General features: G+C 45.6%; 1 protein-coding gene across 1 annotated transcript in view; it reads left to right on the forward strand.

Moving 5' to 3' along the window:
* Nucleotides 1-27,515, forward strand: part of LOC140409338 (V-type proton ATPase subunit B-like) — a 246,072-nt gene that overhangs the window by 120,296 nt on the left and 98,261 nt on the right. Inside the window, exons 7-8 of the mRNA XM_072497752.1 lie at nucleotides 16,545-16,646; nucleotides 25,084-25,181. Of these exons, the coding sequence (XP_072353853.1) occupies nucleotides 16,545-16,646; nucleotides 25,084-25,181 (200 nt within the window). The remainder of the gene's footprint in view (nucleotides 1-16,544; nucleotides 16,647-25,083; nucleotides 25,182-27,515) is intronic.

Here is a 27,515-nt window from a genome sequence, read left to right on the forward strand (position 1 = left end):
AGGTAAATTTCACTGTTTAATCTCTCCTCACTCACACACACAGTGAGGTAAATTTCACTGTGTAATCTCCCCTCACTCACACACACAGTGAGGTAAATTTCACTGTGTAATCTCCCCTCACTCACACACACAGTGAGGTACATTCACTGTGTAATCTCCCCTCACTCACACACAGTGAGGTAAATTTCACTGTGTAATCTCCCCTCACACACACACAGTGAGGTAAATTTCACTGTGTAATCTCCCCTCACACACACACAGTGAGGTAAATTTCACTGTGTAATCTCCCCTCACTCACACAGTGAGGTAAATCTCACTGTGTAATCTCCCCTCACACACACAGTGAGGTAAATTTCACTGTGTAATCTCCCCTCACTCACACACACAGTGAGGTAAATTTCACTGTGTAATCTCCCCTCACACACACAGTGAGGTAAATTTCACTGTGTAATCTCCGCTCACTCACACACACAATGAGGTAAATTTCACTGTGTAATCTCCGCTCACTCACACACAGTGAGGTAAATTTCACTGTGTAATCTCCCCTCACTCACACACACAGTGAGGTAAACTTCACGGTGTAATCTCCCCTCACTCACACACACAGTGAGGTAAATTTCACTGTGTAATCTCCCCTCACTCACACACTCAGTGAGGTAAATGTCACTGTGTAATCTCCCCTCACACACACAGTGAGGTAAATTTCACTGTTTAATCTCCCCTCACTCACACAGTGAGGTAAATTTCACTGTGTAATCTCCCCTCACACACACAGTGAGGAACATTTCACTGTGTAATCTCCCCTCACTCACACACAGTGAGGTAAATTTCACTGTGTAATCTCCCCTCACTCACACACACAGTGAGGTAAATTTCACTGTGTAATCTCTCCTCACTCACACACACAGTGAGGTAAATTTCACTGTGTTATCTCCCCGCACTCACACAGTGAGGTAAATTTCACTGTGTAATCTCCCCTCACACACACAGTGAGGTAAATTTCACTGTGTAATCTCCCCTCACACACACAGTGAGGTAAATGTCACTGTGTAATCTCCCCTCACTCACACAGTGAGGTAAATTTCACTGTGTAATCTCCCCTCACTCACACACAATGAGGTAAATTTCACTGTGTAATCTCCCCTCACACACACAGTGAGGTAAATTTCACTGTGTAATCTCTCTTCACTCACACACACAGTGAGGTAAATTTCACTGTGTAATCTCTCCTCACTCACACACACACAGTGAGCTAAATTTCACTGTGTAATCTCCCCTCACTCACACACACAGTGAGGTAAATTTCACTGTGTAATTTCCCCTCACTCACACACACAGTGAGGTAAATTTCACTGTGTAATCTCCCCTCACTCACACACAATGAGGTAAATTTCACTGTGTAATCTCCCCTCACACACACACAGTGAGGTAAATTTCACTGTGTAATCTCCCTTCACTCACACACACAGTGAGGTAAATTTCACTGTGTAATCTCCCCTCACTCACACACAGTGAGGTAAATTTCACTGTGTAATCTCCCCTCACTCACACACACAGTGAGGTAAATTTCACTGTGTAATCTCCCCTCACTCACACACAATGAGGTAAATTTCACTGTGTAATCTCCCCTCACACACACAGTGAGGTAAATTTCACTGTGTAATCTCTCCTCACTCACACACACAGTGAGGTAAATTTCACTGTGTAATCTCCCCTCACTCACACACAATGAGGTAAATTTCACTGTGTAATCTCCCCTCACACACACACAGTGAGGTAAATTTCACTGTGTAATCTCCCCTCACTCACACACAGTGAGGTAAATTTCACTGTGTAATCTCCCCTCACTCACACACACAGTGAGGTAAATTTCACTGTGTAATCTCCCCTCACTCACACACACAGTGAGGTAAATTTCACTGTGTAATCTCCCCTCACTCACACACAGTGAGGTAAATTTCACTGTGTAATCTCCCCTCACTCACACACACAGTGAGGTAAATTTCACTGTGTAATCTCCCCTCACACACACAGTGAGGAACATTTCGCTGTGTAATCTCTCCTCACTCACACACACAGTGAGGTAAATTTCACTGTGTAATCTCCCCTCACTCACACACACAGTGAGGTAAATTTCACTGTGTAATCTCTCCTCACTCACACACACAGTGAGGTATATTTCACTGTGTAATCTCCCCTCACACACACACACAGTGAGGTAAATTTCACTGTGTAATCTCCCCTCACTCACACACACAGTGAGGTAAATTTCACTGTGTAATCTCCCCTCACTCACACACACAGTGAGGTAAATGTCACTGTGTAATCTCCCCTCACTCACACAGTGAGGTAAATTTCACTGTGTAATCTCCCCTCACTCACACACACAGTGAGGTAAATTTCACTGTGTAATCTCCCCTCACTCACAGACACAGTGAGCTAAATTTCACTGTGTAATCTCCCCTCACACACACACAGTGAGGTAAATTTCACTGTGTAATCTCTCCTCACTCACACACACAGTGAGGTAAATTTCACTGTGTAATCTCCCCTCACACACACACAGTGAGGTAAATTTCACTGTGTAATCTCTCCTCACTCACAGACACAGTGAGCTAAATTTCACTGTGTAATCTCCCCTCACTCACACACAGTGAGGTAAATTTCTCTGTGTAATCTCCCCTCACTCACACACACACAGTGAGGTAAATTTCACTGTGTAATCTCCCCTCACTCACACACAATGAGGTAAACTTCAGCGTGTAATCTCCCCTCACACACACAGTGAGGTAAATTTCACTGTGTAATCTCCCCTCACTCACACACACAGTGAGGTAAATTTCACTGTGTAATCTCTCCTCACTCACACACACAGTGAGCTAAATTTCACTGTGTAATCTCCCCTCACTCACACAGTGAGGTAAATTTCACTGTGTAATCTCCCCTCACTCACACACACAGTGAGGTAAAGTTCACTGTGTAATCTCCCCTCACTCACACACACAGTAAGATAAATTTCACTGTGTAATCTCCCCTCACTCACACACAGTAAGATAAATTTCACTGTGTAATCTCCCCTCACTCACACACACAGTGAGGTAAATTTCACTGTGAAATCTCTCCTCACTCACACACACAGTGAGGTAAATTTCACTGTGTAATCTCCCCTCACTCACACACACAGTGAGGTAAATTTCACTGTGTAATCTCCCCTCACTCTCACACACACAGTGAGGTAAAGTTCACTGTGTAATCTCCCCTCACTCACACAATGAGGTAAATTTCGCTGTGTAATCTCCCCTCACTCACACAGTGAGGTAAATTTCACTGTGTAATCTCCCCTCAGTCACACACACAGTGAGGTAAATTTCTCTGTGTAATCTCCCCTCACTCACACACAGTGAGGTAAATTTCGCTGTGTAATCTCCCCTCACTCACACAGTGAGGTAAATTTCGCTGTGTAATCTCCCCTCACTCACACAGTGAGGTAAATTTCACTGTGTAATCTCCCCTCAGTCACACACACAGTGAGGTAAATTTCTCTGTGTAATCTCCCCTCACACACACACAGTGAGGTAAATTTCACTGTGTAATCTCCCCTCACTCTCACACACAGTGAGGTAAATTTCACTGTGTAATCTCCCCTCACTCACACAATGAGGTAAATTTCGCTGTGTAATCTCCCCTCACTCACACAGTGAGGTAAATTTCACTGTGTAATCTCCCCTCAGTCACACACACAGTGAGGTAAATTTCTCTGTGTAATCTCCCCTCACACACACAGTGAGGTAAATTTCACTGTGTAATCTCCCCTCACTCACTCACACAGTGAGGTAAATTTCTCTGTGGAATCTCCCCTCACTCACACACAGTGAGGTAAATTTCACTGTGTAATCTCCCCTCACTCACACACACAGTGAGGTAAAGTTCACTGTGTAATCTCCCCTCACTCACTCACACAGTGAGGTAAATTTCACTGTGTAATCTCCCCTCACTCACACACAGTGAGGTAAATTTCACTGTGTAATCTCCCCTCACACACACACGGTGAGGTAAATTTCACTGTGTGATCTCCCCTCACTCACACACAGTGAGATAAATTTCACTGTGTAATCTCCCCTCACACACACACAGTGAGGTAAATTTCACTGTGTAATCTCCCCTCACACACACAGTGAGGTAAATTTCACTGTGTAATCTCCCCTCACTCACACACACAGTGAGGTAAATTTCACTGTGTAATCTCCCCTCAGTCACACACACAGTGAGGTAAATTTCTCTGTGTAATCTCCCCTCACTCACACACAGTGAGGTAAATTTCACTGTGTAATCTCCCCTCACTCACACACACAGTGAGGTAAAGTTCACTGTGTAATCTCCCCTCACTCACTCACACAGTGAGGTAAATTTCACTGTGTAATCTCCCCTCACTCACACACAGTGAGGTAAATTTCACTGTGTAATCTCCCCTCAGTCACACACACAGTGAGGTAAATTTCACTGTGTAATCTGCCCTCACACACACACGGTGAGGTAAATTTCACTGTGTGATCTCCCCTCACTCACACACAGTGAGATAAATTTCACTGTGTAATCTCCCCTCACACACACACAGTGAGGTAAATTTCACTGTGTAATCTCCCCTCACTCACACACACAGTGAGGTAAATTTCACTGTGTAATCTCCGCTCACTCACACACACAGTGAGGTAAATTTCACTGTGTAATCTCCCCTCACTCACACACACACAGTGAGGTAAATTTCACTGTGTGATCTCCCCTGTAACACACACAGTGAGGTAAATTTCACTGTGTAATCTCTCCTCACTCACACACACAGTGAGGTAAATTTCTCTGTGTAATCTCCCCTCAGTCACACACACAGTGAGGTAAATTTCACTGTGTAATCTCCCCTCACACACTCAGTGAGGTAAATTTCACTGTGTAATCTCTCCTCACTCACACACACAGTGAGGTAAATTTCACTGTGTGATCTCCCCTCACTCACACACAGTGAGATAAATTTCGCTGTGTAATCTCCCCTCACTCACACAGTGAGATAAATTTCACTGTGTAATCTCCCCTCACTCACACAGTGAGATAAATTTCACTGTGTAATCTCTCCTCACTCACACACACAGTGAGGTAAATTTCTCTGTGTAATCTCCCCTCAGTCACACACACAGTGAGGTAAATTTCGCTGTGTAATCTCCCCTCACTCACTCACACAGTGAGGTAAATTTCACTGTGTAATCTTTCCTCACTCACACACAGTGAGGTAAATTTCACTGTGTAATCTCCCCTCACTCACACACACAGTGAGCTAAATTTCACTGTGTAATCTCCCTTCACTCACACACACAGTGAGGTAAATTTCACTGTGTAATCTCCCCTCACTCACAGACACAGTGAGGTAAATTTCACTGTGTAATCTCCCCTCACTCTCACACACAGTGAGGTAAATTTCACTGTGTAATCTCCCCTCACTCACACAGTGAGATAAATTTCGCTGTGTAATCTCCCCTCACTCACACACAGTGAGGTAAATTTCACTGTGTAATCTCTCCTCACTCACACACAGTGAGGTAAATTTCACTGTGTAATCTCCCCTCACTCACACACAGTGAGGTAAATTTCACTGTGTAATCTCCCCTCACTCACACACACACAGTGAGCTAAATTTCACTGTGTAATCTCCCTTCACTCACACACACAGTGAGGTAAATTTCACTGTGTAATCTCCCCGCACTCACATACACAGTGAGGTACATTCACTGTGTAATCTCCCCTCACACACACAGCGAGGTAAATTTCACTGTGTAATCTCCCCTCACTCACACAGTGAGGTAAATTTCACTGTGTAATCTCCCCTCACTCACACACACAGTGAGGTAAATTTCACTGTGTAATCTCCCCTCACACACACAGTGAGGTAAATTTCACTGTGTAATCTCCGCTCACTCACACACAGTGAGGTAAATTTCACTGTGTAATCTCCCCTCACTCACACACACAGTGAGGTAAACTTCACGGTGTAATCTCCCCTCACTCACACACACAGTGAGGTAAATTTCACTGTGTAATCTCCGCTCACTCACACACAGTGAGGTCAATTTCACTGTGTAATCTCCCCTCACTCACACACACAGTGAGGTAAACTTCACGGTGTAATCTCCCCTCACTCACACACTCAGTGAGGTAAATGTCACTGTGTAATCTCCCCTCACACACACAGTGAGGTAAATTTCACTGTTTAATCTCCCCTCACTCACACAGTGAGGTAAATTTCACTGTGTAATCTCCCCTCACACACACAGTGAGGAACATTTCACTGTGTAATCTCCCCTCACTCACACACAGTGAGGTAAATTTCACTGTGTAATCTCCCCTCACTCACACAGACAGTGAGGTAAATTTCACTGTGTAATCTCTCCTCACTCACACACACAGTGAGGTAAATTTCACTGTGTTATCTCCCCGCACTCACACAGTGAGGTAAATTTCACTGTGTAATCTCCCCTCACACACACAGTGAGGTAAATTTCACTGTGTAATCTCCCCTCACACACACAGTGAGGTAAATTTCACTGTGTAATCTCTCCTCACTCACACACACAGTGAGGTAAATTTCACTGTGTAATCTCTCCTCACTCACACACACAATGAGGTAAATTTCACTGTGTAATCTTCCCTCACTCACACACAATGAGGTAAATTTCACTGTGTAATCTCCCCTCACACACACAGTGAGGTAAATTTCACTGTGTAAAATCTCCTCACTCACACACACAGTGAGGTAAATTTCACTGTGTAACCTCCCCTCACTCACACACAATGAGGTAAATTTCACTGTGTAATCTCCCCTCACACACACAGTGAGGTAAATTTCACTGTGTAATCTCCCCTCACTCACACACACAGTGAGGTAAATTTCACTGTGTAATCTCCCCTCACTCACACACACAGTGAGATAAATTTCACTGTGTAATCTCCCCTCACTCACACAGTGAGGTAAATTTCACTGTGTAATCTCCCCTCACTCACACACAATGAGGTAAATTTCACTGTGTAATCTCCCCTCACTCACACACACAGTGAGGTAAATTTCACTGTGTAATCTCCCCTCACTCACACAGTGAGGTAAATTTCACTGTGTAATCTCCCCTCACACACACAGTGAGGTAAATTTCACTGTGTAGTCTCCCCTCACTCACACACAATGAGGTAAATTTCACTGTGTAATCTCCCCTCACACACACAGTGAGGTAAATTTCACTGTGTAATCTCCCCTCACTCACACAGTGAGGTAAATTTCACTGTGTAATCTCCCCTCACTCTCACACACAGTGAGGTAAATTTCACTGTGTAATCTCCCCTCACACACACAATGAGGTAAATTTCACTGTGTAATCTCCCCTCACACACACAGTGAGGTAAAATTCACTGTGTAATCTCCCCTCACTCTCACACACAGTGAGGTAAATTTCACTGTGTAATCTCCCCTCACACACACAATGAGGTAAATTTCACTGTGTAATCTCCCCTCACACACACAGTGAGGTAAAATTCACTGTGTAATCTCCCCTCACTCTCACACACAATGAGGTAAATTTCACTGTGTAATCTCCCCTCACACACACAGTGAGGTAAATTTCACTGTGTAATCTCCCCTCACACACACAGTGAGATAAATTTCCCTGTGTAATCTCCCCTCACTCACACACAATGAGGTAAATTTCACTGTGTAATCTCCCCTCACACACACAGTGAGGTAAATTTCACTGTGTAATCTCCCCTCACACACACAGTGAGGTAAATTTCACTGTGTAATCTCCCCTCACTCACACACACAGTGAGGTAAATTTCACTGTGTAATCTCCGCTCACTCACACACAGTGAGGTAAATTTCACTGTGTAATCTCCCCTCACTCACACACACAGTGAGGTAAATTTCACTGTGTAATCTCCCCTCACTCACACACACAGTGAGGTAAATTTCACTGTGTAATCTTCCCTCACTCACACAAACAGTGAGGTAAATTTCACTGTGTAATCTCCCCTCACTCACACACAGTGAGGTAAATTTCACTGTGTAATCTCCGCTCACTCACACACAGTGAGGTAAATTTCACTGTGTAATCTTCCCTCACTCACACAGTGAGGTAAATTTCACTGTGTAATCTCCCGTCACTCTCATACACAGTGAGGTAAATTTCACTGTGTAATATCCCCGCACTCTCACACACAGTGAGGTAAATTTCACTGTGTAATCTCCCCTCACACACACACAGTGAGGTAAATTTCACTGTGTAATCTCCCCTCACTCTCACACACAGTGAGGTAAATTTCACTGTGTAATCTCCCCTCACACACACACAGTGAGGTCAATTTTGCTGTGTAATCTCCCCTCACTCACACACAGTGAGGTAAATGTCTCTGTGTAATCTCCCCTCACTCACACACACAGTGAGGTAAATTTCACTGTGTAATCTCCCCTCACTCACACACAGTGAGGTAAATTTATCTGTGTAATCTCCCCGCACTCACACACAGTGAGGTAAATTTCACTGTGTAATCTCCCCGCACTCACACACAGTGAGGTAAATTTCTCTGTGTAATCTCCCCGCACTCACACACAGTGAGGTAAATTTCACTGTGTAATCTCCCCGCACTCACACACAGTGAGGTAAATTTCACTGTGTAATTTCCCCTCACTCACACACACAGTGAGGTAAATGTCGCTGTGTAATCTCCCCTCACTCACACACACAGTGAGGTAAATTTAAATGTGTAATCTCCCCGCACTCACACACAGTGAGGTAAATTTCACTGTGTAATCTCCCCTCACACACACACAGTGAGGTAAAATTCACTGTGTAATCTCCCCTCACTCACACACAATGAGGGAAATTTCACTGTGTAATCTCCCCTCACTCACACAGTGAGGTAAATTTCACTGTGTAATCTCCCCTCACACACACACAGTGAGGTAAATTTCACTGTGTAATCTCCCCTCACTCACACACAGTGAGGTAAATTTCACTGTGTAATCTCCCCTCACTCACACACAGTGAGGTAAATTTCACTGTGTAATCTCCCCTCACTCACACACAGTGAGGTAAATTTCACTGTGTAATCTCCCCTCACTCATACACACAGTGAGGTAAATTTTACTGTAATCTCCCCTCACTCACACACAGTGAGGTAAATTTCACTGTGTAATCTCCCCTCACTCACACACAGTGAGGTAAATTTTACTGTAATCTACCCTCACTCTCACACACAGTGAGGTAAATTTCACTGTGTAATCTCCCCTCACTCTCACACACAGTGAGGTAAATGTCACTGTGTAATCTCCCCTCACTCACACAATGAGGTAAATTTCGCTGTGTAATCTCCCCTCACTCACACAGTGAGGTAAATTTCACTGTGTAATCTCCCCTCACTCTCACACACAGTGAGGTAAATTTTACTGTAATCTACCCTCACTCTCACACACAGTGAGGTAAATTTCACTGTGCAATCTCCCCTCACTCACACACAGTGAGGTAAATTTCACTGTGTAATCTCCCCTCACTCACACACACAGTGAGGTAAATTTCACTGTGTAATCTCCCCTCACTCACACACACAGTGAGGTAATTTTCACTGTGTAATCTCCCCTCACACACACACAGTGAGGTAAATTTCACTGTGTAATCTCCCCTCACACACAGTGAGGTAAATTTCACTGTGTAATCTCTCCTCACTCACACACACAGTGAGGTAAATTTCACTGTGTAATCTCCCCTCACTCACACACACAGTGAGGTAAATTTCACTGTGTAATCTCCCCTCACACACAGTGAGGTAAATTTCACTGTGTAATCTCTCCTCACTCACACACACAGTGAGGTAAATTTCACTGTGTAATCTCCCCTCACTCACACAGTGAGGTAAATTTCACTGTGTAATCTCCCCTCACACACACAGTGAGGTAAATTTCACTGTGTAATCTCCCCTCACACACACAGTGAGGTAGATTTCACTGTGTAATCTCCCCTCACACACACAGTGAGGTAAATTTAAATGTGTAATGTCTCCTCACTCACACACACAGTGAGGTAAATTTCTCTGTGTAATCTCCCCTCTCTCACACACACACAGTGAGGTAAATTTCACTGTGTAATCTCCCCTCACTCACACACACAGTGAGGTAAATTTCACTGTGTAATCTCCCCTCACACACACAGTGAGGTAAATTTCACTGTGTAATCTCCCCTCACACACACAGTGAGGTAAATTTCACTGTGTAATCTCCCCTCACACACACAGTGAGGTAAATTTAAATGTGTAATGTCTCCTCACTCACACACACAGTGAGGTAAATTTCACTGTGTAATCTCCCCTCACACAAACAGTGAGGTAAATTTCACTGTGTAATCTCCCCTCACTCACACACACAGTGAGGTAAATTTCACTGTGTAATCTCCCCTCACACACACAGTGAGGTAAATTTAAATGTGTAATCTCCCCTCACTCACACACACAGTGAGGTAAATTTCACTGTGCAATCTCTCCTCACTCACACACAATGAGGTAAATTTCACTGTGTAATCTCCCCTCACACACACAGTGAGGTAAATTTCACTGTGTAATCTCCCCTCACACACACACAGTGAGGTAAATTTCACTGTGTAATCTCCCCTCAGTCACACACACAGTGAGGTAAATTTCACTGTGTAATCTCCCCTCACACACACACAGTGAGGTAAATTTCACTGTGTAATCTCCCCTCACTCACACACACAATGAGGTAAATTTCACTGTGTAATCTCTCCTCACTCACACAACCAGTGAGGTAAATTTCACTGTGTAATCTCCCCTCACACACACACAGTGAGGTAAATTTCACTGTGTAATCTCCCCTCACTCACACACACACAGTGAGGTAAATTTCACTGTGTAACTACCCTCTCACACACACACTGAGGTAAATTTCACTGTGTAATCTCCCCTCACTCACACACAGTGAGGTAAATATCACTGTTTAATCTCCCCTCACTCACATACACAGTGAGGTACATTCACTGTGTAATCTCCCCTCACTCACACACACAGTGAGGTAAATTTCACTGTGGAATCTCCCCTCACACACACACAGTGAGGTAAATTTCACTGTGTAACTACCCTCTCACACACACACTGAGGTAAATTTCACTGTGTAATCTCCCCTCACACACACAGTGAGGTAAATTTCACTGTGTAATCTCCCCTCACACACACACATAGACAGTGAGGTAGATTTCACTGTGTAATCTCCCCTCACACACACACACAGTGAGGTAAATTTCACTGTGTAATCTCCCCTCACACACACAGTGAGGTAAATTTCACTGTGTAATCTCCCCTCACTCACACACAATGAGGTAAACTTCAGCGTGTAATCTCCCCTCACACACACAGTGAGGTAAATTTCACTGTGTAATCTCCCCTCACACACACACACAGTGAGGTAAATTTCACTGTGTAATCTCCCCTCACTCACACACACAGTGAGGTAAATTTCACTGTGTAATCTCCCCTCACACACACAGTGAGGTAAATTTCACTGTGTAATCTCCCTTCACTCACACACACAGTGAGGTAAATTTCACTGTGTAATCTCCCCTCACTCACACACACAGTGAGGTAAATTTCACTGTGTAATCTCCCCTCACACACACAGTGAGGTAAATTTCACTGTGTAATCTCCCTTCACTCACACTCACAGTGAGGTAAACTTCAGCGTGTAATCTCCCCTCACTTACACACACACAGTGAGATAAATTTCACTGTGTAATCTCCCCTCACTCACAGACACAGTGAGGTAAATTTCACTGTGTAATCTCCCCTCACTCACACACACAGTGAGGTAAATTTCACTGTGTAATCTCCCCTCACTCACAGACACAGTGAGCTAAATTTCACTGTGTAATCTCCCCTCACTCACAGACACAGTGAGGTAAATTTCACTGTGTAATCTCCCCTCTCTCACAGACACAGTGAGGTAAATTTCACTGTGTAATCTCCCCTCACTCACACACACAGTGAGGTAAATTTCACTGTGTAACCTCCCCTCACTCACAGACACAGTGAGCTAAATTTCACTGTGTAATCTCCCCTCACTCACAGACACAGTGAGGTAAATTTCACTGTGTAATCTCCCCTCACACACACAGTGAGGTAAATTTCACTGTGTAATCTCTCCTCACTCACACACACAGTGAGGTAAATTTCACTGTGTAATCTCCCCTCACTCACACACACAGTGAGGTAAATTTCACTGTGTAACCTCCCCTCACTCACAGACACAGTGAGCTAAATTTCACTGTGTAATCTCCCCTCACTCACAGACACAGTGAGGTAAATTTCACTGTGTAATCTCCCCTCACACACACAGTGAGGTAAATTTCACTGTGTAATCTCCCTTCACTCTCACACACAGTGAGGTAAATTTCACTGTGTAATCTCCCCTCACTCACACACACAGTGAGGTAAATTTCACTGTGTAATCTCCCCTCTCTCACACACACACAGTGAGGTAAATTTCACTGTGTAATCTCCCTTCACTCACACACACAGTGAGGTAAATTTCACTGTGTAATCTCCCCTCACTCACTCACACAGTGAGATAAATTTCACTGTGTAATCTCCCCTCACACACACAGTGAGGTAAATTTCACTGTGTAATCTCCCCTCACTCACACAGTGAGGTAAATTTCACTGTGTAATCTCCCCTCACTCACAGACACAGTGAGCTAAATTTCACTGTGTAATCTCCCCTCACTCACACAGTGAGGTAAATTTCACTGTGTAATCTCCCCTCACTCACACACACAGTGAGGTAAATTTCACTGTGTAATCTCCCCTCACTCACACACACAGTGAGGTAAATTTCACTGTGTAATCTCCGCTCACACACACACACACAGTGAGGTAAATTTCACTGTGTGATCTCCCCTGTAACACACACAGTGAGGTAAATTTCACTGTGTAATCTCTCCTCACTCACACACACAGTGAGGTAAATTTCTCTGTGTAAGCTCCCCTCAGTCACACACACAGTGAGGTAAATTTCTCTGTGTAATCTCCCCTCACACACACAGTGAGGTAAATTTCACTGTGTAATCTCTCCTCACTCACACACACAGTGAGGTAAATTTCACTGTGTAATCTCCCCTCACTCACACACACAGTGAGATAAATTTCGCTGTGTAATCTCCCCTCACTCACACACACACAGTGAGCTAAATTTCACTGTGTAATCTCCCTTCACTCACACACACAGTGAGGTAAATTTCACTGTGTAATCTCCCCTCACTCACACAGTGAGGTAAATCTCACTGTGTTTTCTCCCCTCACACACACACAGTGAGGTAAATTTCACTGTGTAATCTCCCCTCACTCACACACACAGTGAGGTAAATTTCACTGTGTAATCTCCCCTCACACACACAGTGAGGTAAATTTCACTGTGTAATCTCCGCTCACTCACACACAGTGAGGTAAATTTCACTGTGTAATCTCCCCTCACTCACACACACAGTGAGGTAATCTTCACGGTGTAATCTCCCCTCACTCACACACACAGTGAGGTAAATTTCACTGTGTAATCTCCCCTCACTCACACACTCAGTGAGGTAAATTTCACTGTTTAATCTCCCCTCACTCACACAGTGAGGTAAATTTCACTGTGTAATCTCCCCTCACACACACAGTGAGGAACATTTCACTGTGTAATCTCCCCTCACTCACACACACAGTGAGGTAAATTTCACTGTGTAATCTCCCCTCACTCACACACAATGAGGTAAATTTCACTGTGTAATCTCCCCTCACACACACAGTGAGGTAAATTTCACTGTGTAATCTCTCCTCACTCACACACACAGTGAGGTAAATTTCACTGTGTAATCTCCCCTCACTCTCACACACACAGTGAGGTAAATTTCACTGTGTAATCTCCCCTCACTCACACACACAGTGAGGTAAATTTCACTGTGTAATCTCCCCTCACTCACACAGTGAGGTAAATTTCACTGTGTAATCTCTCCTCACTCACACACACAGTGAGGTAAATTTCACTGTGTAATCTCCCCTCACTCACACACAGTGAGGTAAATTTCACTGTGTAATCTTCCCTCACTCACACAAACAGTGAGGTAAATTTCACTGTGTAATCTCCCCTCACTCACACAAACAGTGAGGTAAATTTCACTGTGTAATCTCCCCTCACTCACACACAGTGAGGTAAATTTCACTGTGTAATCTCCCCTCACTCACACAAACAGTGAGGTAAATTTCACTGTGTAATCTCCCCTCACTCACACACAGTGAGGTAAATTTCACTGTGTAATCTCCCCTCACTCACACAGTGAGGTAAATTTCACTGTGTAATCTCTCCTCACTCACACACACAGTGAGGTAAATTTCACTGTGTAATCTCCCCTCACTCACACACAGTGAGGTAAATTTCACTGTGTAATCTTCCCTCACACACACAGTTAGGTAAATTTCACTGTGTAATCTCCCCTCACTCACACAAACAGTGAGGTAAATTTCACTGTGTAATCTCCCCTCACTCACACAAACAGTGAGGTAAATTTCACTGTGTAATCTCCCCTCAGTCACACACACAGTGAGATAAATTTCACTGTGTAATCTCTCCTCACTCACACACAGTGAGTTAAATTTCACTGTGTAATCTCCCCTCACACACAGTGAGGTAAATTTCAATGTGTAATCTCCCCTCACTCATACACACAGTGAGGTAAATTTCAATGTGTAATCTCCCCTCACACACACACACAGTGAGGTAAATTTCACTGTGTAATCTCCCCTCACACACACACAGTGAGGTAAATTTCACTGTGTAATCTCCCCTCACACACACACAGTGAGGTAAATTTCACTGTGTAATATCCACTCACTCACACACACAGTGAGGTAAATTTCACTGTGTAATCTCCCCTCACACACACACAGTGAGGTAAATTTCACTGTGTAATCTCCCCTCACACACACACACACACAGTGAGGTAAATTTCACTGTGTAATCTCCCCTCACACACACACAGTGAGGTAAATTTCACTGTGTAATCTCCCCTCACTCACACACACACAGTGAGGTAAATTTCACTGTGTAATCTCCCCTCACTCATACACACAGTGAGGTAAATTTCACTGTGTAATCTCCCCTCACTCTTGGGGCAGCACGGTAGCCTTGTGGATAGCACAATTGCTTCACAGTCCCAGGTTCGATTCCAGCTTGGGTCACTGTCTGTGCGGAGTCTGCACATCCTCCCCGTGTGTGCGTGGGTTTCCTCCGGGTGCTCCGGTTTCCTCCCACAGTCCAAAGATGTGCGGGTTAGGTGGATTGGCCATGATAAATTGCCCTTTGTGTCCAAAATTGCCCTTAGTTTTGGGTTGGGTTACTGGGTTATGGGGTTATGTGGATAGGGTGGCGGTGTTGACCTTGGGTAGGGTGTTCTTTCCAAGAGCCGGTGCAGACTCGATGGGCAGAATGGCCTCCTTCTGCACTGTAAATTATATGATTCTAAACAGTGAGGTAAATTTCACTGTGTAATCTCCCCTCACTCACACACACAGTGAGGTAAATTTCACTGTGTAATCTCCCCTCACTCACACACAGTGAGGTAAATTTCACTGTGTAATCTCCCCTCACTCACACAGTGAAGTAAATTTCACTGTGTAATCTCCCCTCACTCACACACACAGTGAGGTAAATTTCACTGTGTAATCTCCCCGCACTCACACACAGTGAGGTAAATTTCACTGTGTAATCTCTCCTCACTCACACACAGTGAGTTAAATTTCACTGTGTAATCTCCCCTCACACACAGTGAGGTAAATTTCAATGTGTAATCTCCCCTCACTCACACACAGTGAGGTAAATTTCACTGTGTAATCTCCCCTCACTCACACACAGTCAGATAAATTTCTCTGTGTAATCTCCCCTCACTCACACACACAGTGAGGTAAATTTCACTGTGTAATCTCCCCTCACACACACAAACAGTGAGATAAATTTCACTGTGTAATCTCCCCTCACTCACACACAGTGAGGTAAATTTCACTGTGTAATATCCACTCACTCACACACACAGTGAGGTAAATTTCACTGTGTAATCTCCCCTCACACACACAAACAGTGAGATAAATTTCACTGTGTAATCTCCTCTCACTCACACACAGTGAGGTAAATTTCACTGTGTAATATCCACTCACTCACACACACAGTGAGGTAAATTTCACTGTGTAATCTCCCCTCACACACACAAACAGTGAGATAAATTTCACTCTGTAATCTCGCCTCACTCACTGGAATTAATCCAGCCTTGTGGATTATTTGTTCAGTATCATAAAAATTCTGTTACTTTTCTCCCAATGCAATACTCGTTGGTGCACACTACTGCCTGGGATCGCTTGAGTCCCCATATGGTTGGACAGTGAGAGATTTCTGTCTGTTCTGCTTTGTACCTCTGCGTGTAATTTTATTACAGATTGCTGCCCAGATCTGTAGGCAAGCCGGCCTGGTCAGGAAGTCGAAAGATGTTGTGGATTACAGTGACGACAATTTTGCCATTGTGTTTGCTGCCATGGGGGTAAGTCCTGCAGTCAGGGAATGTTTTCAGCGTGGATGGATGTAACAAGAGGTGTGGCACAGTGAATCAGCTGGAACCGTACCTGTTTACAATTTATATAATGACTTGGATGAAAGGACTAAAGGCATGGTTGCTAAATTTGCTGATGGCACAAATATTGGTAGGAAAGAAAAGCTGAGGACATTAGGAGGCTACAAAACGATACCGATAGATTGAGTTGGCAACGATCTAATAAATGGAGCACAATGTGGGAAAATGTGAAATTGTCCATTTTGGCGAGGAGAATAAAAGAGAAGCTTATTATCTAAGTGGTGAGGGATTGCAGACGTCTGTGATGCAGAGGGACCTGGGTGTCCTAGTGCATGAATCTTAAAAGACTACTTGTGGTAACCTGACCACAAGAAAGGTAGCTGAACGTCTTGTATACCTTCTTTTCTTCAGAAAACATTGAGGCAAGAATACAGTTTGGCTTCAGACACCAGCTAAACACAACTATACACAAGCTCATTGTGGCTAAACTGAAAAGCCACGTAAACCCGCATTCCCCATGATATCACACACGCATATATCTATCGTATGTCCTATCTTATTTCATGCATGGAATGATCTGCCTGGACTGCACACAGAACAATACTTTTCACTGTACCTCAGTACGCGTGACAGTAAACCCAAATCCAATTGTGCACCTTTGTTAAAGACATTCATACACATTATCAAACAGGAAGATGTTTTATTCAAACACTATTAAAACACTCGATAACACTCATCCCCCACCGCCTTAAATTTCAACTCCCTTCAAGTGCAACAAACATCATAACATACATGTCACAACTAATACGTCAGTCTTTCAGGAATGTTGTGATCTTCATAGAATCATAGAATTTACATTGCAGAAGGAGGCCATTCAGCCCATCGAATCTGCACCGGCCCTTACAAAGAGCAACCCACTCAAGCCCACGTATCTACCCTATCCCCGCAACCCAGCAACCCCCACTTAAGCCCCTGGTGACTCGGTAGACCCAGGTGAATCATAGAACATAGAACATAGAACATAGAACAATACAGCGCAGTACAGGCCCTTGGGCCCACGATGTTGCACCAAAACAAAAGCCATCTAACCTACACTATGCCATTATCATCCATATGTTTATCCAATAAACTTTTAAATGCCCTCAATGTTGGCGAGTTCACTACTGTAGCAGGTAGGGCATTCCACGGCCTCACTACTCTTTGCGTAAAGAACCTACCTCTGACCTCTGTCCTATATCTATTACCCCTCAGTTTAAAGTTATGTCCCCTCGTGCCAGCCATTTCCATCCGCGGGAGAAGGCTCTCACTGTCCACCCTATCCAATCCCCTGATCATTTTGTATGCCTCTATTAAGTCTCCTCTTAACCTTCTTCTCTCCAACGAAAACAACCTCAAGTCCATCAGCCTTTCCTCATAAGATTTTCCCTCCATACCAGGCAACATCCTGGTAAATCTCCTCTGCACCCGCTCCAAAGCCTCCACGTCCTTCCTATAATGCGGTGACCAGAACTGTACGCAATACTCCAAATGCGGCCGTACCAGAGTTCTGTACAGCTGCAACATGACCTCCCGACTCCGGAACTCAATCCCCCTACCAATAAAGGCCAACACTCCATAGGCCTTCTTCACAACCCTATCAACCTGGGTGGCAACTTTCAGGGATCTATGTACATGGACACCTAGATCCCTCTGCTCATCCACACTGTAAAGAACTTTACCATTAGCCAAATATTCTGCATTCCTGTTATTCCTTCCAAAGTGAATCACCTCACACTTCTCTACATTAAACTCCATTTGCCACCTCTCAGCCCAGCTCTGCAGCTTATCTATATCCCTCTGTAACCTGCTACATCCTTCCACACTATCGACAACACCACCGACTTTAGTATCGTCTGCAAATTTACTCACCCACCCTTCTGCGCCTTCCTCTAGGTCATTGATAAAAATGACAAACAGCAACGGCCCCAGAACAGATCCTTGTGGTACTCCACTTGTGACTGAAATCCATTCTGAACATTTCCCATCAACCACCACCCTCTGTCTTCTTTCAGCTAGCCAATTTCTGATCCACATCTCTAAATCACCCTCAATCCCCAGCCTCCGTATTTTCTGCAATAGCCTACCGTGGGGAACTTTATCAAACGCTTTGCTGAAATCCATATACACCACATCAACTGCTCTACCCTCATCTACCTGTTCAGTCACCTTCTCAAAGAACTCAACAAGGTTTGTGAGGCATGACCTACCCTTCACAAAGCCATGCTGACTATCCCATATCATATTATTCCTATCTAGATGATTATAAATCTTGTCTCTTATAATCCCCTCCAAGACTTTACCCACTACAGACATGAAGCTGACCGGCCTATAGTTGCCGGGGTTGTCTCTGCTCCCCTTTTTGAACAAAGGGACCACATTTGCTATCCTCCAGTCCTCTGGCACTATTCCTGTAGCCAATGATGACATAAAAATCAAAGCCAAAGGTCCAGCAATCTCTTCCCTGGCCTCCCAGAGAATCCTAGGATAAATCCCATCAGGTCCCGGGGACTTATCTATTTTCAGCCTGTCCAGAATTGCCAACACCTCTTCCCTACGTACCTCAATGCCATCTATTCTATTAGCCTGGGGCTCAGCATTCTCCTCCACAACATTATCTTTTTCCTGAGTGAATACTGAAGAAAAATATTCATTTAGTATCTCGCCTATCTCTTCAGACTCCACACACAATTTCCCATCCCTGTCCTTGACTGGTCCTACTCTTTCCCTAGTCATTCGCTTATTCCTGACATACCTATAGAAAGCTTTTGGGTTTTCCTTGATCCTTCCTGCCAAATACTTCTCATGTCCCCTCCTTGCTCGTCTTAGCTCTCTCTTTAGATCTTTCCTCGCTACCTTGTAACTATCCATCGCCCCAACTGAAACTTCACACCTCATCTTCACATAGGCCTCCTTCTTCCTCTTAACAAGAGATTCCACTTCCTTGGTAAACCACGGTTCCCTCGCTCGACGCCTTCCTCCCTGCCTGACCGGTACATACTTATCAAAAACACGCAGTAGCTGATCCTTGAACAAGCCCCACTTATCCTGTGTGCCCAACACTTGCAGCCTACTTCTCCACCTTATCCCCCCCAAGTCACGTCTAATGGCATCATAATTGCCCTTCCCCCAGCTATAACTCTTGCCCTGCGGTGTATACTTATCCCTTTCCATCATTAATGTAAACGTCACCGAATTGTGGTCACTGTCCCCAAAGTGCTCTCCTACCTCCAAATCCAACACCTGGCCTGGTTCATTACCCAAAACCAAATCCAACGTGGCCTCGCCTCTTGTTGGCCTAGCAACATATTGTTTCAGGAAACCCTCCTGCACACACTGTACAAAAAACGACCCATCTATTGTACTCGAACTATATCTTTTCCAGTCAATATTTGGAAAGTTAAAGTCTCCCATAATAACTACCCTGTTACTTTCGCTCTTATCCAGAATCATCTTCGCCATCCTTTCCTCTACATCCCTAGAACTATTAGGAGGCCTATAAAAAACTCCCAACAGGGTGACCTCTCCTTTCCTGTTTCTAACTTCAGCCCATACTACCTCGGAAGAAGAGTCCCCATCTAGCATCCTCTCCACCACCGTAATACTGCTCTTGACTAGCAGCGCCACACCTCCCCCTCTTTTTCCTCCTTCTCGGAGCTTACTAAAACACCTAAACCCCGGAACCTGCAACATCCATTCCTGTCCCTGCTCTATCCATGTCTTCGAAATGGCCACAACATCGAAGTCCCAGGTACCAACCCATGCTGCCAGTTCCCCTACCTTCTTTCGTATACTCCTGGCATTGAAGTAGACACACTTCAAACCACCTACCTGAACACTGGCCCCCTCCTGCGATGTCAAATCTGTGCTCCTGACCTCTATACTTTCATTCTCCCTTACCCTAAAACTACAATCCAGGTTCCCATGCCCCTGCTGCATTAGTTTAAACCCCCCCCAAAGAGCACTAACAAATCTCCCCCCCAGGATATTTGTGCCCCTCAGGTTCAGATGTAGACCATCCTGTCTGTAGAGGTTCCACCTTCTTCAGGAAGAGCCCCAGTTATCCAGAAATCTGAATCCCTCCCGCCTGCACCATCCCTGTAGCCACGTGTTTAAATGCTCTCTCTCGCTATTCCTCATCTCACTATCACGTGGCACGGGCAACAACCCAGAGATAACAACTCTGTTTGTTCTAGTTCTGAGCTTCCATCCTAGCTCCCTGAAAGCCTGCCTGACATCCTTGTCCCCTTTCCTACCTATGTCGTTAGTGCCAATGTGGACCACGACTTGAGGCTGCTCCCCCTCCCCCTAAGGACCCGGAAAACACGATCCGAGACATCACGTACCCTTGCACCTGGGAGGCAACATACCAAACGTGAGTCTCTCACGCTCCCACAAAATCTCCTATCTGTGCCCCTGACTATAGAGTCCCCAATTACTAATGCTCTGCTCCTCTCCCCCCTTCCCTTCTGAGCAACAGGGACAGACTCCGTGCCAGAGGCCCGTACCCCATGGCTTACCCCTCGTAAGTCCCCCCCCCCCACAAGTCTCCAAAGCTGTATACTTGTTTCTCAGGGGAACGACCACAGGGGATCCCTGCACTGACTGCATTTTCCCCGTCCCTCTTACAGTTACCCACCTATCTCCAATCTTTAGTGTAACTAATTCCCTGAAGCTGCTATCTATGACCCCCTCTGCCTCCCGAATGATCCGAAGTTCTTCCAACTCCAGCTCCAGTTCCCTAACTCGGTCTTGGAGGAGCTGGTAACTGCATCCTGCAGGATGAACATTGCACTCCCTTCCCTGCCATCCCTCTAACTTTCTACCAAGATCTGGCTGACAACTAAATTAAATTTTTTATAAAAATTTTTTTTAAAAAATTAATAATAATAAAATATGGTACTTACCTCACACCAAAGGGTTTTATTATTAGGTTAGAGGAGGAGGGCGGGTGGGAGACACTACACGTGTAGTGTCTCGGGTTTCCCCTCCACCAGAATTTATTGGTGAGGGTCTTCCCAGAAGTCCGCGGGTCGACTAAAGGACAGCCTTACCTCCCAGCAGCCACTTCCGCACAGCTCCCGCTGAATCTGACTAACCAGCCAGCTCCACTCCCGCCGAAATCGACTGGCCTGCCCCTGCAAAGACAAGTGCTTTTAAAGGTTGACTTACCTCCCAGCAACCTCCTTCCGCAATGCTCCCGCTGAAACTGACTCACCAGCTGTTCTCCCGCAGAAATCGACTGGCCTTCCCCTGCAAAGACAAGTGCTTTTAAAGGACAGACTTACCTCCCAGCAATCACTTCCGCACTGTCCCCGCTGAAATTGAATCACCAGCTGCTCTCCCGCCGAAATCGACATCGACAAAATCTTGGTTCAGTTGAGCTGAACTTGAGAGGGCAGAAGTAGGTTGATTGTTCATGAAAGGAAATCCTTCAACCTCTCCCAGAGTAGCGTCCACTGGATGCCCCTGAACAAGAGGAACCACTTCCTGTCAAAATTCCACAGCAGCATTTCCTTCTGCCTTGCGATGTAGACATTTCGCCGTCCCAGACTCGTGGCTCAGACAAATGTGATCTGGTGTCTGCGGATAATCCTGGATCCTGGACCGCGTTGATTCGGAATAACTCCAGGCAGCCATTGGTTCTTCCGAAATTCCTGACATAGATACAGTCATCGGGACTGAAATGCCTCCCCTTCACATGGTAGTCATGTCTCTCCTTCTGTATTTCCTGTCTCCTTCCCACTCTCGCTTTGACATCTGGATGTAGCAGTTCCAGGTCAGACTTTGGCTTCCTACCCACCAACATTTCAGCCGGTGAAAGTCCTGTTGTCGTTGGTGGCGCGATACGATACTGAAACAAGAACCGCTTCGTTCCCAAAATACCGGCTGCCAGTCTCTCCAGTCCTTCTTTCACTGCCTGTACAGCTGCGAAACCATTCGAGCCTGGATGAAAAGGAGCAATCCCCACATGGCAAATTCCTTTTTTTTGCATAAACTCCTGGAACAAGTCACTCGGAAACATTGTCCCGTTATCAGAAACCAGATAATCCGGTAAGCCACAAGTTGCAAAAACTTGGTGTAGCTTGCGCAATGTAATGGAAACTGTAATGTTGCTCATGATGTTGCACTTCCAATCACTTAGAATGTGCATCCACAATGACTAGAAACATCTAACGCACAGACAGTCCTGTAATGTGCCCATGAAGTCTAGACCAGGGATGGTCCGGCCACTCTCACGGGTAGACCGGCCATCTTTTGGTTTATGTGACATGCAGAAGAGGATGTCACCTTGTTCACCAAGCCCTGATCCATTTCTGGCCACCAAACGCTCAACCGTGCTGAACTTATCACTCGGGAGGCACCCAGTTGAACCTCGACCTGCGACCGACCAGGGGGGCGGAATGACCATTCGGGACCCCCAAAGTGAGCGACCATCCCCCACGCCCAGCTCATCCTTGCATCTCGCAAATGGGGGGTCAGTTCCCCATCACCTGAAAGAGGCGGCCATTCCTGTATGAGGAATCCTCTGCCCCGGACAAACCACGACTCCTGCCCGTTCCCTACTTGAACTGTTTGGCATTCACAGGAGAATGTGAAAGTCGTTCAGGGAAGAAAATTGTCTCTGGAGGGAATATTGTCTTGGTTGGCATGTCCGTGAAGGGAGGATGACTCAGAGTATCTCCGTTTGCAGTACCCTTCCCTGGTCTACACACGAGTAGGCTGATAAGTGAGACCCCAGCGCTTCTGGACTCACTAAAAAGGCTCATCAATGGAGTGTGTACATATGGTGAATGAGCCCATAAAGATACTGCTGAAACAATGGCTATCTGCCTTGACCAACCACGTTCCCGTTGTCAAACACCTTCCATCACACTGAGGGAAGCAGTCAAATCTCACAGAGCTGTTTGGGAATCTGAATTCAAGCAACAAAAACGTAGCAATAAAAGCTGGTCTCAGTGAATGATATAATAATAATCTTTATTAGTGTCACAAGTAGGTTTACATCAACACTGCAATGAAGTTGCTGTGAAAAGCCCCCTAGTCGCCACATTCCAGCACCTGTTCGGGTACACGGAGGGAGAGTTCAGAATGTCCAGTGTAGAGGGAACTTTACTTACGGGACTTGTGGGAGGAAGACGGAGCACCCGGAGGAAACTCACGCAGACACGGGGAGAACGTGCAGACTCCGCACAGACCGTGACCCAAGCCGGGAATCGAATCTGGGTCCCCGGTGCTGTGAAGTAACAGTGCTAACCACTGTGCTACCGTGCCGCCTGGTGCCTGCTTACCTTCAGTGACTGGTGTACGAGGACTCCCAGGTCTCGTTGAATGTTCCTCCCTCTCTTTTTCTAAATTACTTTTTCTGAGTTACACAGCCAGGGCTCAGAGTGTGGACAGGGGCGAATCCCTAATCCAGCTCCTTGCCTGCTCCAAAAACCAACTCAAATTGAATCCAATTCATGGTCTCTGATGTGTTAAGTACTCTGGGATAACACAGGCTGCAACTCGATGCAGATTTGACCAAAAGATACTCCAGACTTTGAAGTAAGTTCAATGTGATTTATTGAACCATTAGCACAGTTCTCTATGAGTTCGACTCTCCTGCTAATCTTGCTATAGTAACTCAGTCTAACTAACCAGTCTGCTCTAAGCCACGTGGTGGGTGTGATGCTTCTGATCTGCCCCTGTCCTACTCTCTAAGTGTCGCCTGTGGAAAGAGATAGAGCATGTGTGCCCTGTCCTTATATATGGGTTGTGTAATGCCCCCTTTGTGGTAGTGTCACCTCTGGGTGTCTTGACTGCTCATTGGTTGTATCCTATTCTATGTGTTCATTAGCTGTATGTCTGCATGTCATGACGTCTCTGGTGCTCCCTCTAGTGTTTACTTAGTCATAGTGTATTTACATTAACCCCTTGTGTATTTACAGTGATGCATATCACCACAGTCCCCACAAGACAGACATAGCAGATCTGAGCCAAAAGGCCGAGAAGCGATGAATGTTCCCCTCTCTCAACCTATAGCCATTCAGAAAATAATCTGCTTTCCTCTTTTTGCTCCCAAAGCGGATAACCTCACATTTATCCACATTATACTGTATCTGCCACTCATTCGCCCAGTCACTCACCTTGTAAGATTTGAGATCACTATCAGACCAGTCATCATTTTATTACATCGTGGAACAGGCTGAGGGATCTCCTCCTTCTCCTTGTGTGTATATACTAACTCTCTGTCTCTCTCACTTGGCAGTGAGACTGGGGGATGCCAGCAAATGTGTCAATCATTGTTCATGCTGGCATGTAGGTCCCAATAAGTACCCTGGATGTCTTGTCTGTCCATGAGTGACTCCATTTCTCCTCCGTCTCACAGGTTAACATGGAGACTGCTCGATTCTTCAAGTCTGACTTTGAAGAGAATGGAACCATGGATAATGTCTGCCTGTTTCTAAACCTTGCCAATGACCCAACGTAAGACAATAAATTTATTCAAATACTTTTACTTCATAGTTGACTTTTCTGGTTAAGGCCACAGAATGCTATCTTTTCTTTTTCATAGATCACAATGCCAAGAGCAAACACTCCCAGGACAGGTACAGCAAGGGGTTAGATACAGAGTAAATCTCCCTCTACACTGTCCCATCAAACACTCCCAGGTCAGGTACAGCAATGGCTTAGATACAGAGTAGCGCTCCCTCTACCCTGTCCCCATCAAACACTCCCAGGACAGGTACAGCACACGGTTAGATACAGAGTAAAGCTCCCTCTCCACTGCCCCCATCAAACACTCCCAGGACAGGTACAGCACAGGGTTAGATACAGAGTAAATCTCCCTCTACACTGTCCCATCAAACACTCCCAGGACAGGTACAGCAATGGCTTAGATACAGAGTAAAGCTCCCTCTACCCTGTCCCCATCAAACACTCCCAGGACAGGTACAGCACACGGTTAGATACAGAGTAAAGCTCCCTCTCCACTGCCCCCATCAAACACTCCCAGGACAGGTACAGCACGGGGTTAGATACAGAGTAAAGCTCCCTCTACACTGTCCCCATCAAACACTCCCAGGACAGGTACAGCACACGGTTAGATACAGAGTAAAGCTCCCTCTCCACTGCCCCCATCAAACACTCCCAGGAAAGGTACAGCACGGGGTTAGATACAGAGTAAAGCTCCCTCTACACTGTCCCCATCAAACACTCCCAGGACAGGTACAGCACGGGGTTAGATACAGAGTAAAGCTCCCTCTACACTGTCCCCATCAAACACTCCCAGGACAGGTACAGCACACGGTTAGATACAGAGTAAAGCTCCCTCTCCACTGCCCCCATCAAACACTCCCAGGACAGGTACAGCACGGGGTTAGATACTGAGTAAAGCTCCCTCTACACTGTCCCCATCAAACACTCCCAGGACAGGTACAGCACGAGGTTAGATACAGAATGAAGCTCCCTCTACACCGTCCCATCAAACACTCCCAGAACAGGTACAGCACGGGGCTAGATACAGAATAAAGCTCCCTCGATGCTGTCCCACCAAACACTCCCAGGACAGGTACAGCACGGGGTTAGATACAGAGTAAAGCTCTCTCTACCCTGTCCCCATCAAAAACTCCCAGGACATGTACAGCATGGGGTTAGATACAGAGTAAAGCTCCCTCTACACTGTCCCCATCAAACGCTCCCAGGGCAGGTACAGCACGGGGTTAGATACAGAGTAAAGCTCCCTCTACTCTGTACCCATCAAGCACTCCCAGGACAGGTACAGCACGAGGTTAGATACAGAGTAAAGCTCCCTCTACACTGTCCCCATCAAACACTCCCAGGAGAGGTACAGCACGGGGTTAGATACAGAGTAAAGCTCCCTCTCCACTGTCCCCATCAAACACTCCCAGGACAGGTACAGCACGGGGTTAGATACAGAGTAAAGCTCCCTCTACACTGTCCCCATCAAACACTCCCAGGACAGGTACAGCACAGGGTTAGATACAAAGTAAAGCTCCCTCTACACTGTCCCCATCAAACACTCCCAGGACAGGTACAGCACGGGGTTAGATACAAAGTAAAGCTCCCTCTACACTGTCCCCATCAAACACTCCCAGGACAGGTACAGCATGGGGTTAGATACAGAGTAAAGCTCCCTCTACACTGTCCCCATCAAACACTCCCAGGACAGTTACAGCACGGGGTTAGATACAGAGTAAAGCTCCCGCTACACTGTCCCATCAAACACTCCCAGGACAGGTACAGCACAGGGTTAGATACAGAGTAAAGCTCCCTCTACACTGTCCCCATCAAACACTCCCAGGACAGGTACAGCACGGGGTTAGATACAAAGTAAAGCTCCCTCTACACTGTCCCATCAAACACTCCCAGGACAGGTACAGCATGGGGTTAGATACAGAGTAAAGCTCCCTCTACACTGTCCCCATCAAACACTCCCAGGACAGGTACAGCACGGGGTTAGATACAGAGTAAAGCTCCCTCTACACTATCGCCATCAAACACTCCCAGGACAGGTACAGCACAGGGTTAGATACAGAGTAAAGCTCCCTCTACACTGTCCCCATCAAACACTCCCAGGACAGGTACAGCACAGGGTTACATACAGAGTAAAGCTCCCTCTACACTGTCCCCATCAAACACTCCCAGGAGAGGTACAGCACGGGGTTAGTTACAGAGTAAAGCTCCCTCTCCACTGTCCCCATCAAACACTCCCAGGACAGGTACAGCACGGGGTTAGATACAGAGTAAAGCTCCCTCTACACTGTCCCCATCAAACACTCCCAGGACAGGTACAGCACA

The sequence above is a fragment of the Scyliorhinus torazame genome, chromosome 3 (assembly GCF_047496885.1).
Source record: "Scyliorhinus torazame isolate Kashiwa2021f chromosome 3, sScyTor2.1, whole genome shotgun sequence".
NCBI classification, from domain to species: Eukaryota; Metazoa; Chordata; class Chondrichthyes; order Carcharhiniformes; family Scyliorhinidae; genus Scyliorhinus; species Scyliorhinus torazame.